The 13,657-nt window shown below is 40.6% G+C and overlaps 1 protein-coding gene across 4 annotated transcripts in view; it reads left to right on the top strand.

The window, feature by feature from the left end:
* IARS1 (isoleucyl-tRNA synthetase 1) overlaps positions 1 to 13,657 on the top strand; it is a 219,067-nt gene that overhangs the window by 141,155 nt on the left and 64,255 nt on the right. For all 4 annotated transcript variants that reach the window (XM_050957730.1, XM_050957732.1, XM_050957731.1 and 1 more), the window contains one exon: positions 6,434 to 6,554. In XM_050957730.1, the coding sequence (XP_050813687.1) occupies positions 6,434 to 6,554 (121 nt within the window). The remainder of the gene's footprint in view (positions 1 to 6,433; positions 6,555 to 13,657) is intronic.

Below are 13,657 nucleotides of genomic sequence, written 5' to 3'. Positions count from 1 at the left end.
GCAGACTTCAATAAATAGTCTTGCAAACTGTTTTATCTTTTTTAGTAATAATCTTTTCAAAGAAAGTTTGATAACTACCTTATAATTAACAAGCCTTTTCTGAGGATACTCACAGCCTTGATAAGAAATTTCTCATGTTCGCTAAACACATTGTTTGTTTTTTTTTCACCTGTGACCATGGAATTAGCTGAAATGAGCTTTGCAGCCAACCATTTTGTGCTGTCATCCCATTAGATTTTCCAAGATCAGCAGAGTTGGGGATAGGAGATGCATGTGGAAAACCTGGATCCTTCAGCAAATAATTTTTTGATTCAGCAAATATAATTTTTCTTTATGAATCAGTAATGAAACAATGCTTCAGCATAGAAGTAGAAGATAATATGCTACTGAAGATGTTATTTTTTGAGTAAGACCTAATATAGAGGCTCTGGCCACTTGTTAGTTTCATTATACTTCTGTAAGAGAGAAATAGCTAATCCCAGTGTCCTGGCTGAAATCTGGTAATTACATTCTGCACCCTTAAAATTGCCATTGTAGTTACAAATGGGTAAATTAGTGTTCACTTTCCCTACCCTGAGTTGTTGTGTAATCTTGTTCTGCACCATTAAGCAGCTGGCACTTTGCACCACAGAGGTGGTTGCATGAATAGTGGACAAAGAGATCCATATGTAATTTCACTTGTCAAGGCAATCAGTGGAAGCCCAGTTCAAAGATGAGCTCCTCAACTGAGGGTATGCCTACACTACAGTTAGACACCTGCGGCTGGCCTGCACCATTGACTCGGGCTTGTGGGGCTTGGGCAAAGGAGCTATTTAATTGCAGTGTAGATGTTTGGACTCAGGATGGAGCCCAGGCTCTGGGGTCCCAAAGCCCGAACTTTTACACTGCAATTAATCAGCCCCTTAGCCTGAGTCAGCTGGGACAGGCCAGCTGTGGGTTTTTAATTGCAATCATAGAATAGCAGGGTTGGAAGGGACCTCAGGAGGTCATCTAGTCCAACTCCCTGCTCAAAGCAGGACCAATCCCCAGACAGATTTTTGCCCCGGCTCCCTAAATGGCCCCCTCAAGGATTGAACTCCCAACCCTGCGTTTAGCAGGCCAATACTCAAATCATTGAGCTATCCTTCCCCCCTCTAATGTAGAGAGGCTTATGGCCAGATTTGGTGTACCGACTTCAATTCTAATGGCTTTTGCTTTCCAGCCTTTAACAGTCTTGATATGGTATAGGTTGAGACTGTGGCCACACAATATGGCTTTAAATTTGCAAGAGAGAAAAGGTGGGTGAGGTAATGTATTCAGCTGTAACATTCTGAATACAAGGTGGAACAGATCATTAGTGTAAGTAGCTAACACATTTCAAGGGACAGTGGCCCATTAAAATCCCAGCAGTCACAGAGGGAAAAGGGATGAGGGGAAAACCAGGAGCAGGGGATTAAGTGGGTTACAGATAGTTGTAATGAGGCATTCATCCAGTGACTCTATTCAGTCCATGATTTTTTGTGTCTAGCTAAGTTAGGGTATGTCTACACTACAGGATTATTCTGATTTTACATAAACCGGTTTTGTAAAATAGATTGTATAAAGTAGAGTGCACGCAGCCACACAAAGCACAATAATTCGATGGTGTGCGTCCATGTACCGAGGCTAGCGTCGATTTCTGGAGCGTTGCACTGTAGGTAGCTATCCCATAGTTCCCGCAGTCTCCCCCGTCCATTGGAATTCTGGGTTGAGATCCCAATGCATGATGGTGCAAAAACAGTGTCGCAGGTGATTCTGGGTAAATGTCGTCACTCATTCCTTCCTCCGGGAAAGCAACGGCAGACAATCATTTCGCGCCCTTTTTCCCTGGATTGCTCTGGCAGACGCTATAGCATGGCAACCATGGAACCCGTTCAGCCTTTTTTTTTTTTTTTTTTTTTTTTTTTTTTTTTTTTTTTTTTTTACAGTCACCGTATGTGTACTGGATGCTGCTGACAGAGGTGGTACTGCAGCACTACACAGCAGCATTCATTTGCCTTTGCAAGGTAGCAGAGACGATTACCAGTCCTTCTGTACCGTCTGCTGTGCCATTGTAAATTGGCGATGAGATGACAGTAATCAGTCGTTCTGTAACGTCTGCTGCTGTCATGGGTGCTCCTGGCTGACCTTTGCTGAGGTCGGCCGAGGGCGCAAAGGCAAAAATGAGAATGACTCCCCGGGTCATTCACTCCTTTGTTGTATCTAAAAATAGTCAGTCCTGCCTAGAATATGGGGCAAGTGTACTAGAGAACCAGTGTACCAGAGAGCACAGCCGCTCCCTGTCAGATCCCACAAAAATGATGAGCTGCATACCATTCTAGGGGGTGCCCTGCAACAACCCCACCCGTTGCTTCCCTCCTCCCCCAACCCTCCTGGGCTACCATTGCAGGATCCCCCCATTTGTGTGATGAAGTAATAAAGAATGCAGGAATAAGAAACACTGACTTTTTAGTGAGATAAAATGAGCAGGAGGCAGCCTCCAGCTGCTATGATAGTCCAGGCAGTACAGAATCTTTTCTTTAGACATGAAAGGGGGGGGCTGATGGAGCTCAGCCCCCAGTTGCTATGATGAGGACGGTTACCAGCCGTTCTGTACCATCTGCTGGGAATAACCGGGAGTCATTCCTATTTTTACCCAGCCGCCCCCGGCTGACCCCACCTGAGGCCAGCTAGTCCTTCTGCACTGTACCATCTGCCACCGGGGAGGGGAGAGGATGCTGCTGTTCAGTGCCGCAGTACCCCGTCTACCAGCAGCATGTAGTAGACATAGGGTGACATTGAAAAAAATCAAACAATTTTCTCCCCTTTTTTCACGGAGGGGCTGGGGAGTAAATTGACGAGCTATACCCTGAACCATCCCGGATAATGTGTTCGACCCTACAGACATTGGAAGCTCAGCCAAGAATGCAAATACTTTTCGGAGACTGCGGGGACTGTGGGATAGCTGGAGTCCTCAGTCCCCCCTCCCTTCCTCCATGAGCATCCATTTGATTCTTTGGCTTTCCGTTACGCTTGTCACACAGCACTGTGCTGTGGACTCTATCATAGCCTGGAGATTTTTTTAAAATGCTTTGGCATTTTGTCTTCTGTAACAGAGCTCTGATAGAACAGATTTGTCTCCCCATACATGTCTCCCGTACGGTCCATGCTGGAGCTCTTTTTGGATTTGGGACTGCATCGCCACCCATGCTGATCAGAGCTCCACTCTGGGCAAACAGGAAATGCAATTCAAAAGTTTGCGGGGCTTTTCCTGTCTACCTGGCCAGTGCATCCGAGTTGAGATTGCTGTCCAGAGCGGTCACAGTGGTGCACTGTGGGATACTGCCCAGAGGCCAATACCGTCGATTTGCGGCCACACTAACCCTAATCTGACATGGCAATACCGATTTCAGCGCTACTCCTCTCATTGGGGAGGAGTGCAGAAACCAATTTTAAGAGCCCTTTATATCGATATAAAGAGCCTCGTTGTGTGGACGGGTGCAGGGTTAAATCGGTTTAACGCTACTAAAATTGGTTTAAACGTGTAGTGTAGACCAGGCCTTATAAAATTAAGATCCCAAGCTTGTCTTGTGAAGATGTAGTACAGGATTTCTTTGAGGATGAGGACTGAGAAGTCAGACATAGAGTGACAGTGGTTCACCCACAGGTGATATGATGTTTTTATCTTTTTGTGTGAGTTCATTCGAGAACATAGTGATTGTCTGGTTTCATCCACATAGTTACTATTGGGACATTTTGTGTACCTTGTCCAGCGCACCACATGCAGTGATAAGCATGTGTAGGATCTCTGGATCTTGAAAGGTATGTTATGGGGGGTGTTGATCATCAGCAGTGGAGAGATGCCTGCAGGTTTTGCATCTGTTCTCCTGGCGGGGTCTGGTGTTGCTTTGAGTTGATGTGCCCTGGTCTGTGGGGAGGGATAGCTCAGTGGTTTGAGCATTGGCCTGCTAAACCCAGTGTTGAGTTTAATCCTTGAGGGAGCCACTTAGAGATTTGGGGCAAAAATCTGTCTGAGGATTGGTCCTGCTTTGAGCAGGGGGTTGGACTAGATGACCTCCTAAGGTCCATTCCAATCCTGATATTCTATGTTTCTATGCTTCTGATGACGAGGTTGCAGAGTTCTTTAAAGGCCAGAAGAGAGCATTCAGGAAAGATTTCTTTCAGGGTGTGCTCCCTATCAAGTATGGGTTGTAATTGTTTGTTTGATACCCAGCATGGGTTTCCAGTGTAGGGTGGTAGGTAACAGCTAGTGGTGATAGAGTTTTTTATTTCTGTATTGAAGCAGGTTCTTTTGGACTATTTGTGTGGCCTGTTCCTTGATGCAATCTGCTTCTCTGGTGGAGTGTCCTTGTTTAGCGATGGTGCTTTTAAGCATGTTAAGGTATACATCACAGACTTTCTCCTCAGAGCATATTCTATGGTATCTGAGTACCTGGCTGTAGCTAAGATTTCTTGGTGTGTTTGGGGTGATAACTGGATCTGTGAAGGTAGATATTTTAATCCATATGTTTCATGTAGATAATTGTTTTAAGTTTGCAAAGCAGTTTGGGATCTTTTTGGATGGAAGATGCTATATGTGAGATACTATTTCTTTACTATACCATTACAAGAAACCTTCTGACAAAGGCAAGCCTCCTATATAGAAGAAATGTATTTCAGTGGCATTTGGAAGGAACAGTTCTTATTATTGGGAAGCCTATTGTAATTACTTTCAACAAATAACAGGAGACTTCCTATTTCAAAACATATTTTCTAAACAAGATGCACTTGCTTAAAGATCACATAAAAACACGTCTTACCATATCTCCTGCTAATTCTATGGTTGAATAAGTGTGTCTGCAAATTACTGCAACACATTCTTGTCCATTTTTTCCTTGTCTTCAGACCTAACCCCTCTCAAACTATGATTTTTTTCTTTTTAAATTTAGATTTTTCAAGAATGAAAATCCCCACTACAGGGATAGCAGGCCTTTAGAGAGAACTTGTAGGGAGTGGTATAGGAGATTCATTAGGGATCTCCACTGGTCACTGTTTAAAAGCTGTGCAGTTAGAAGTCAATGTGATATTCTCCCTCCCTCCCTGAAAGAGCAACGGGAATGGATAGATTACCAATTTAGCACATATACTTCTAGCCTTTTCCCACCTTCTTTTTTACAATGTATAATACATTAGAGTCCAGTATTCAGGGGCAGTGGACAGTGCTGCCTCTCATGAAATGCTAAATATGTACAGCAATGACGTAATGCCTGCGTAAAATTCCTCTGGCAGTTCCAGTTGGGTTTGCTATCCTTTCCATCTACCCTTAACAATTCTTTTGGGGTGCCATGTGCTGTTTAACAATTGCTGCAAAATGAAAGTTATTTATATGCAGTACATGTCCTATATCTATCTATATAATTTTCACTTATATATTTAACTAATGCGCGTGCGCGCGCGCGCACACCTCAGAATCAGTAAAATGTGTTAAATGCTTTGGATTCCAGCTGGATGAAGGGGATGTAAAATAGTATCATTAGCCTGTGTTTGTAAATTGTGATTAGACTACATGCAAAAGGTGTAAACATGGGATTATTGAATTCCCTTGTGTACCGTACTACTATTTCTGTGTTCTAGTAAATACAAAAAAATGGTCCCTTGTGTAGTTTACATTGTTGTGTAATGAAACAGGAATCAGTGCAAGTCAGTTTATCTTGGCTTTTTCTGTTAATGTCTCTCAAGAACAAATGTATATTTGACACTGAATACTCTTACTAACCAATGTAATGGAGAAGAGCCTGGACAGGAGGCTTTTGTCGATGGATAACAAATGGGCTTTTAAGAGGAAGGATGGTCCAGTCGTTAGGGCACTAGTTTAGGACATGGGAGACTTGGATTCAGTTCCCTGCTTCACCACAGACAGATCTTGGGCAAGACACTAAGGCCTGGTCTACAGTGGGGGGCAGGGATCGATCGAAGTTACACAACTTCAGCTATGTGAATAATGTAGCTGAAGGCGATGTACTTAGATCGACTTACTGTGGTGTCTCCACCGCGGTAAGTCGACTGCTGCTGGTCCCCTCTTGACTCCGCCTGCGCCTCTCATGGGGGTGGAATACAGGTGTCGACGGAAGAGCACTCGAGGGTCGATTTATAGCATCTAGACTAGACGCAATAAATCGACCTCTGCTGGATTGATCACTGCCTGCTGATCCGGTGGGTAGTGTAGACATACCCTTATTCTTTGTCTCAGTTCCCCATCTGTAAAATGAGGTTAAAATGTCACTGACCTAACTCACAGAGGTGTTGTGAGATAAACACATTAAAAGATTGTGAAGTGCTTTGAGATCTGCTGCTGATGGATATTACTGTACAGGATTTAATGTGTTCAAGCACTGACATGCTATGCTACTATTCATTTTTCCAATGACGTTTATAGGAAGATGGAAAGGAATTCCTGTACAATGAGAACACGATGAAAGAGAGCAACAACATCATGGATAAGTGGATTCTTTCCTTCACGCAGTCACTCATTCAGTTCTTCAAGGCTGAAATGGCAGGTATGTGAATCTTTTGCTTTTTGTTTCAGTTCAGAAAAAGATTTCATTTGAGTAATTTTCACTGACTGGTGACTAGGGAGGGGCTTGCACAAAGGATGCATTTATCCAGGGATTTTCAGATTTCAGATCAGACTGCATGAAAGAAAGGGGCAAAAAAATCTTAAAACAATAACACAGGGAAATGTGCAGCTACAGAATGTTAATCTAATTGATGTACATACCATTCTTGCTGTTATGAGAACTTAGTTATGGTGATACTGTGGCATTCAGCCTGGAGTAACTTCTCCCACAATGAAGCCTGTAAGATGACCACGTTTTTTGAACTACTCACATTCATTTCACAGTGCTGTTGAACTCACCCGTCTGGACTCAGTAATGAAGGTTTGAGTTTACTTGGTGCATTAGAACCTTTCAGAGATTTAGGGCAATTTAACAAACCTATTATGAAATAGTAATGAATCTGGAACTAGTAATTGAACAACGGTCTTAAACAAAAATGAGTTCCTCCTCCTCCTCCCTCAAAAAATCGAGAGTTGTGAGGAAGATGAAAATGGTAAAAAAATAATAATAATAATAAATAATAATAATAATAATAATTTCAGCCAGACAAAATAATCTTGAGAAATAACCATACTGGGTAAATTTCATCCCACGCTGGGCAAATCCCTTGACATTGTTTCTTAGGTCAATAACTCTCTTGGATATGTTGAAGAGAATGGATTTCTCTAGTTTCTTCTTAAATCACAGCACCATGAACACATTAAAAATATACTATTTATCATTTTTATGGCTTATTTATATAAAATATCTGTTTTATGCTGTCAGATCTCTCCATATGCTCATGTTGTATTGATGTGCCATTTAAATGTAGGAGGATGGTGCAGGAAGCCACTGAAGCAAGTAGTCTGGTGCAGTGAACTATATACCCATGAGTCAAAGCATATTTTAAAGGGCACTGGACACTTAGACTATGTCTACACTCCCCTGTAGTTGGGACTGCAGAGTTGTGAATAGCAGTGCACACCAAAGTGCTACGCTGTGGGCTCAGACTAAAAGGTTCCTAATTCCTATTAAATATAGTCCTGTTTGAAGAGGATTCTGTTAATGTGAACTAGGAATATTTCAGTTTGTGCCCACAGCATTCGCATGCAGAAGTTACAGCATAGCGCTTTGTTGAATACTACTATTGGCAGCCCTTTAGTCCAAACTGTGTGTCAGTGTAGACAAGCCCTAAGAGATATCTGCAAAGGAGGTTGGCTTTCACCATCATAGCACTTGTTAAATCCCAAGAACTTTTTAGCTGGGAAAGCCTATGAATTCTTCAGTTGTCCAAGAAAGTAATGTAGAAATCCTGCACTGAATTATTGAGGCTGCACTTATCAAACTGTTCACTGAATTAATTTGGGTTACGGTAGCAGTAAAGATATTTAGGGTGTGGCACAAATTGCACTAAAGGGAATCTAGTACACAAGTATTCCTTTTATTAGAAATCCGCTGTAAAGCTCTGCAGAGGCTTTCCTGTGCTTTTATAGCTTCGTGAACTCCCTCAGGTGGAACCTTGACTGCTGCTAGGACAACTGTAATGAATTTGTTCCCTTTGCCACGGTAAAGCAATCCTTTCATCATTGCCATGATGAAAGAGACTTATTGGTTGAATACCAAGTTCTGAAATTATGACCAGAATGGGAACAAGCCTCATGTTTCAGAGCTCTGTGAGTATGTATCAGGTTAAAAAAGAGGAAAGGCCCTCTAGGGCCATCCTTTCCTTGATATGTAGAGGAAAGAATGCAGATATCAGGGAGAAGCATAGAAAAGTATGTTTTTTCTTTGTATGGTATCGTATTTGTGCACACATAGAGTAGGAATTGGTTAGAGTTCTAAAGAGAAGAGTGTTGATAGAAAAAAGAAAAATGGGGGGGAAGAGATCTCTTATGCATCAGATCTCTCCACTTTGGGTTCTTAATGGGGAAAAAATCTAGCAAAGAATGAGAGAAGTCTTATCGGCTGGCTTTATAAAAAAGAAAAGTGTGTATTTTGCTAAGAAGGAGAAAAACTTTCACTTAAAAGAAAAAGATAAGAAAAAGGAAGTCAAGAAGCTGCTCTGCTGTAGCAATACATTGATGTTAGATGCTAATGTTTATTTTTAGGCTAGATGAAAGTACGTTACATTCCCCTAATGAGTATCACGTCCCATGTTGAGGTGAACGATGATGAATGTAACGTTTTTATTTATACTTCTGCATAAAACATCTGACTCTATTTAATTTGCAAATATATTACTGGATATCACCAGTTTTACCTTGTCATAATCTGCTGTACTTTTCAAAAAATTAATATCAGCTTGGTTTTTTGATGAATTTTCACATTTATACTTTTATATAATAGATTAGATCAAAGAGGTGAGACTTCAAAATAATGAACGAATAGACATGGTAGCATTTATAGTTGAAGAGTGACTGGAACTAAACTTGGCAGTAAATGCCACGTGACTTCATAGTTCCTGTGCTAAAGATCTAACTACCTGGATAAGAATAACAGAACACAGAGAAACCAAAATCAAACCAATTACAATGGAATCCTTGTCAGTATGAACAACATAAAGAGGCTATTTTGTGTGTGTGTCTGAAACGTTGTAAAAGGGCACAAAATACTGCACTGAATGAAAAGGTAATTCACTGCAGTTCAGCTTTATTTCTCTTTTGACAATTTCTGTATTCAGAGTGTAGCTAAATTTCATATCAGTTGTCCGCCTATAGTACAGTATCTACTTGTAGTCGTAAAGCACCAGTTTGCCCCTTGATAAAAGCTGAATCTGTCCACATTTTTAACCAGCAGTTTAGGTAGCCAGCATCTAGGCTAAATTTGATTCAATGATGGTTGTCCCTATTTTGTGCCCTACTTAAATTGGCATTGGAGGAAAGGGAAGAGAATAAGAATGCTCCAACTTCTAGGTGATTGGGGAGCCTAGAAGGAGTTATGGAAAGTTTTATAGAATAAGAAGGAAGTTGACTGAAAGTCCCCTGACATGGAAGCACTCCTACAGACCTGTTTAGAAGTGGCGCAAACAAGTTCATTAAAATGTGGTGGTGTTTTTTTCAGTGACTTAGAGCAAACTTAAGTCACTGGAAATATTTGAAATAGCTTCAACTTTTTATTTTATTTTATTTTATTTTTTTAAGGGAGAAAATCATGCAAGTGCTCTGATCTTAAAGTCGATCGGTCTGGTTCCATCTTATTTTTGTGAACATGACACATTTTTGGAAAAAATGGGAATAACTTCTGTAACTGCTAGTGCTTTAAAAACAAACTATTTCCACTGTTAGAGTGGGAGCCATTTTTACCACCTGCAGTAGTTGAACTTATTGTAGTATTTCCCAGTCTATACCTTGGTAAAAGAAATATTGTGGTGAATGTTTCATTGATACTCAGTGAATACTCCCATTCCTAGTTGCTGACCAGGATATTGTGCTGAACCAAAACTTGGTTCCCACATGCTCTTGACTTCCTGGAGCTACATAGAGTTTAGGCACTGTCTCTCTGGCTCTGGGTCTCTAGGCACACACTCCATATCCAGACCCCATGTCTGGCACTGCTGATGGCAGTGGGGACCCTCCAATCCAAATGTCTAGGCCCTGAAACTAATCTCTCCCAAGTTTGTTGAGAAGCTGCTGCATTTGCCTAGAGTTCCACAGCCAGGATCTGTAACACAGGTAACCAAACAGTATATATTGTTGTAGGTATAATATAGCTATCAGCACTACATAATATTATTTGTTTTTAATGAACTTACGAATTTTAAACGGAGTAGTACCAAACAACTGGCCACATTACTTAACAAATGCCAAATTAACAGATTTTTATGGCATCCTTTTAAAAGAATTTATTTCACACACACATTTTACATTAATCTTTCTACCTCCATGACAGGTAGATAAGATTACCAATGAGTGATTGTAGGTTTGGCAGGTTCCGGGAACTCTCCGATGGGTTACGAAATACATAGCTACAATCCCTTTGTGAGCAACTAAACTTTTGTTATCATTTGATAAATAGTTTCCTTCTTTTGGTCCTTTTGAGATGTACTCATTTGACCATTTGTTTGTATCATTATTTAATTTAGTCTCCTGGACTCTTAACACATTACTTTGGTGGAAGTGTCCCTTCCACAATTTCCCTGTTAAAAGCTTTCAACACACTTTCCTTAATCCTCCTACAGGGAGTATCTGTGGTTCTGTCCCTCACTGACCCTTTTTAACAGGGAGCACCTTACAGTGCCTCTCCCCACTTTGACCGGTTAACAACTTAAATGGAGGGCCAGCGACTAAGGGACTCCATACAATACCCTTGATCTTCCATCGGTGTCACAGTCCAGAGGAGTTTGGGGGATAATCAAGATTAGCTCGTCGGAGCCTTTCAGCCTACTAATGGGTTGAATCGTTTATTAGCTCCCTCTTACCATTTACATTGAGACCTCTGTTTCATAAGTGAGTGCATTTAATATGTAGTAGTATGCATTTAATAGCTAGCTGAAACATTTTTTGTTGAAGCATAGTTAATATAATCTGTTACAAATGTACTTAATCGTTTTACTGTCCAGTTGGATACTGGATGTACCACTGCCCTGTAGTTCATGCTCCATAATTTTAATTTACTGTAGCTGGCAAGCAAGCAAGCAGTGAGTCAGTAGCTAAAAATAAGTTGGTTTTAAAATCCAAAATGTGAATTTGCTGGTGTTCAGGTATAGGCTGGCAAGCCACAACAGCAACATAAAAGTCACGGACAAGCATTGATGCTTGTGTCTATGTCTTAAATAAGCTACAAAGCAAATAATAAAAAAAATTTACCCATCAAAGAGCACAATTTCAAATGCTGCTTCCATAGCTCAGCTCCTAATACCTAATCACTATATTGTAGAAAAGAATATTCCATTGGGTTCTCTCTGTTGCTCCTACAAACCACCCAGAGAATTGCTGAAAACTTTTCCAATCTGGTATAAGTAGGTACAGTATTATAGAAAATAAGTGGTTAGCATGACCTTACTTTGAAATACAGTAGCATATGCAGTAGAAAGAGAATTGGTTTCAGTTTTGTATTTACTGGATTTTGTTGATTGTGTCACAATCTAAACTCTTTTTTTAAACATAGATTTTTTTCCCCCTTCTGTCTCTGCTCATTAGAGGTGCAGAACTTGAAAAATGGACATGAATGGCCACTATTTGAAAAACAAAACAAAAAAACCAACCAAACAAACCCAAAGCTGTTAGTTCTGTGGGGGAAGTTTAAACAGGACCCCTTTGCTAGAGCTGACTTCCATTTATTAACATGAAATTGTAGCCACCAAAATAAAATATTAGCAGATAGACCTTAGCATCATTTATTTATCCTGTTAAGTCATAAGGTTTTAAAGGTGACACTCTTGGCTCAGATTTTCATATTCTTTTTCATTTGAGCACTTAGTACTTCAGTGAATGAAATATTTAAATATCTAGACTGTGACAGTTGATAAAGCCATTTAAGGTTGAAAGAAAAATTCTACTTGAAGTTGGAAATGTAGTAAGTAGTTCTTCATGGGTTTAGTGAAGTGAAATTCCTTATCTAGAAACAGTAACTTCTAGCATAGTGCATTTGGTGTTTGAATAGTGCCTGTGTGCAATATACAAGAGGATAAATTACAAATTGTTGTAATTCTCATGCTGGTTAAACTTGAGTGAATGGCTTAGTGCAGTGGTGTCCAAACTTCTCTGCCCCCGGCTCTCCCCTGCATTTATGGAATCTGTCACATCTCCCCTCCATTAGTGCCTTGGCTGGCTTCCTCAGCAGAGGCGTTGGGCTGAAGTTAGAGCTGGGGACAGAACCGGGGATGGGGAAGGAGCTGGGTTAGAGGCAGAGCTGGTATTGGGATGGAGAGGGAATGAGGGTTGGGCTGGGGTGGGGGTGGGGTGGAGTGGGGCTGGAGCTGGGCTAGGGGCAGAGCACGGGGCAGATTGGAGCTGGGGTCAGAGCAGGGCTGGGTGGTGCTCCCTCCCCATCCCCTCTGGGGACTGGCCCAGGCTCTGCCATGCACCCACCTCTGAATGTTTCTCTGCAGCCCCTAGGAGAGTACATCCCACAGTTTGGGAACCACTGACTTAGTGTTTTTCTTTTTTCTCTTCTGTCAACTCAAAGTATAACGTCATGGTACAGGTTATAACTGTAGATTCTAGGCTATTAAAAGTGAATGAAATGTAGTTTCAAAACAAACAAATATCTCAGTGTAAAATACGTAAGTACATTGGCAAGCTTTTCTTGTTGTGCATTGTAGTTACTTTTCAAGCAGGGTTAGTAGTGGGATCTCTATCAGAACATAAAACCCCATAAATATTTTTTGTTTTACTTAACACATGACTCTAGAAAGTTTCCTTTTTAGGTTGAAATATCTAGTGCTCTGTCTTTGAAAGATATTACTAGCTTCTGAAATGCCGTTGTAAAATGTGTGCTGAGGAACTCTCAAAGGAAAGGTGTATAATTCAATAGCTGTTGAATTAATAAAATAAATCCTGGAAGCAAGACTATGCTATTCATAGCAGCTCCTTATTTTTAACCAAGCTGTCTGCAAGTTAGTAACTTTTGTTTATAAGGACTAGTTTATCTAATCTTTCTAGAAAACAATTTTTTGTGTACTAAAAACTTTTGAGCAATTAGTCATGTTTCCCTCTGGTTGGACTTTTGATATTTGTGTGAACCTCTTATTTGTGTTAGCAGTTCTTCATGCATTTGAATTACACAGAACATAAGAAAATGGCTGTGCCTAACTTTTTATTTTGTTAATATTATTCATGAGATAAAATCTGTTTGCATGAATGACTTTACAGCCTTTAGACTTCTCTATTATTTAGAAGAGCTGTACAAGAAACTCTCCCGGGGGAAATAAGTTAAATTAAAAAATGTTGCAATACAAATTAAAATGGTTCCTGAATTGGGTAATTACATCTCCATTCATGTTTCTCCCACAATTTTTGGTGAATTTAAGTACTCAGCAGTTTCTTTTAGCAGTATGTTCAAACTTAGGAATTGCCAAACCATAATAGATCGATGGTCCATCTTGTCCATTATCCTCTTTCAGT

This window comes from Gopherus flavomarginatus, chromosome 6 (genome assembly GCF_025201925.1).
Source record: "Gopherus flavomarginatus isolate rGopFla2 chromosome 6, rGopFla2.mat.asm, whole genome shotgun sequence".
Classification (NCBI taxonomy): domain Eukaryota; kingdom Metazoa; phylum Chordata; order Testudines; family Testudinidae; genus Gopherus; species Gopherus flavomarginatus.
Note: the sequence above shows the minus strand (reverse complement) of the source record. Positions and strands in the feature narration are given on the sequence as shown.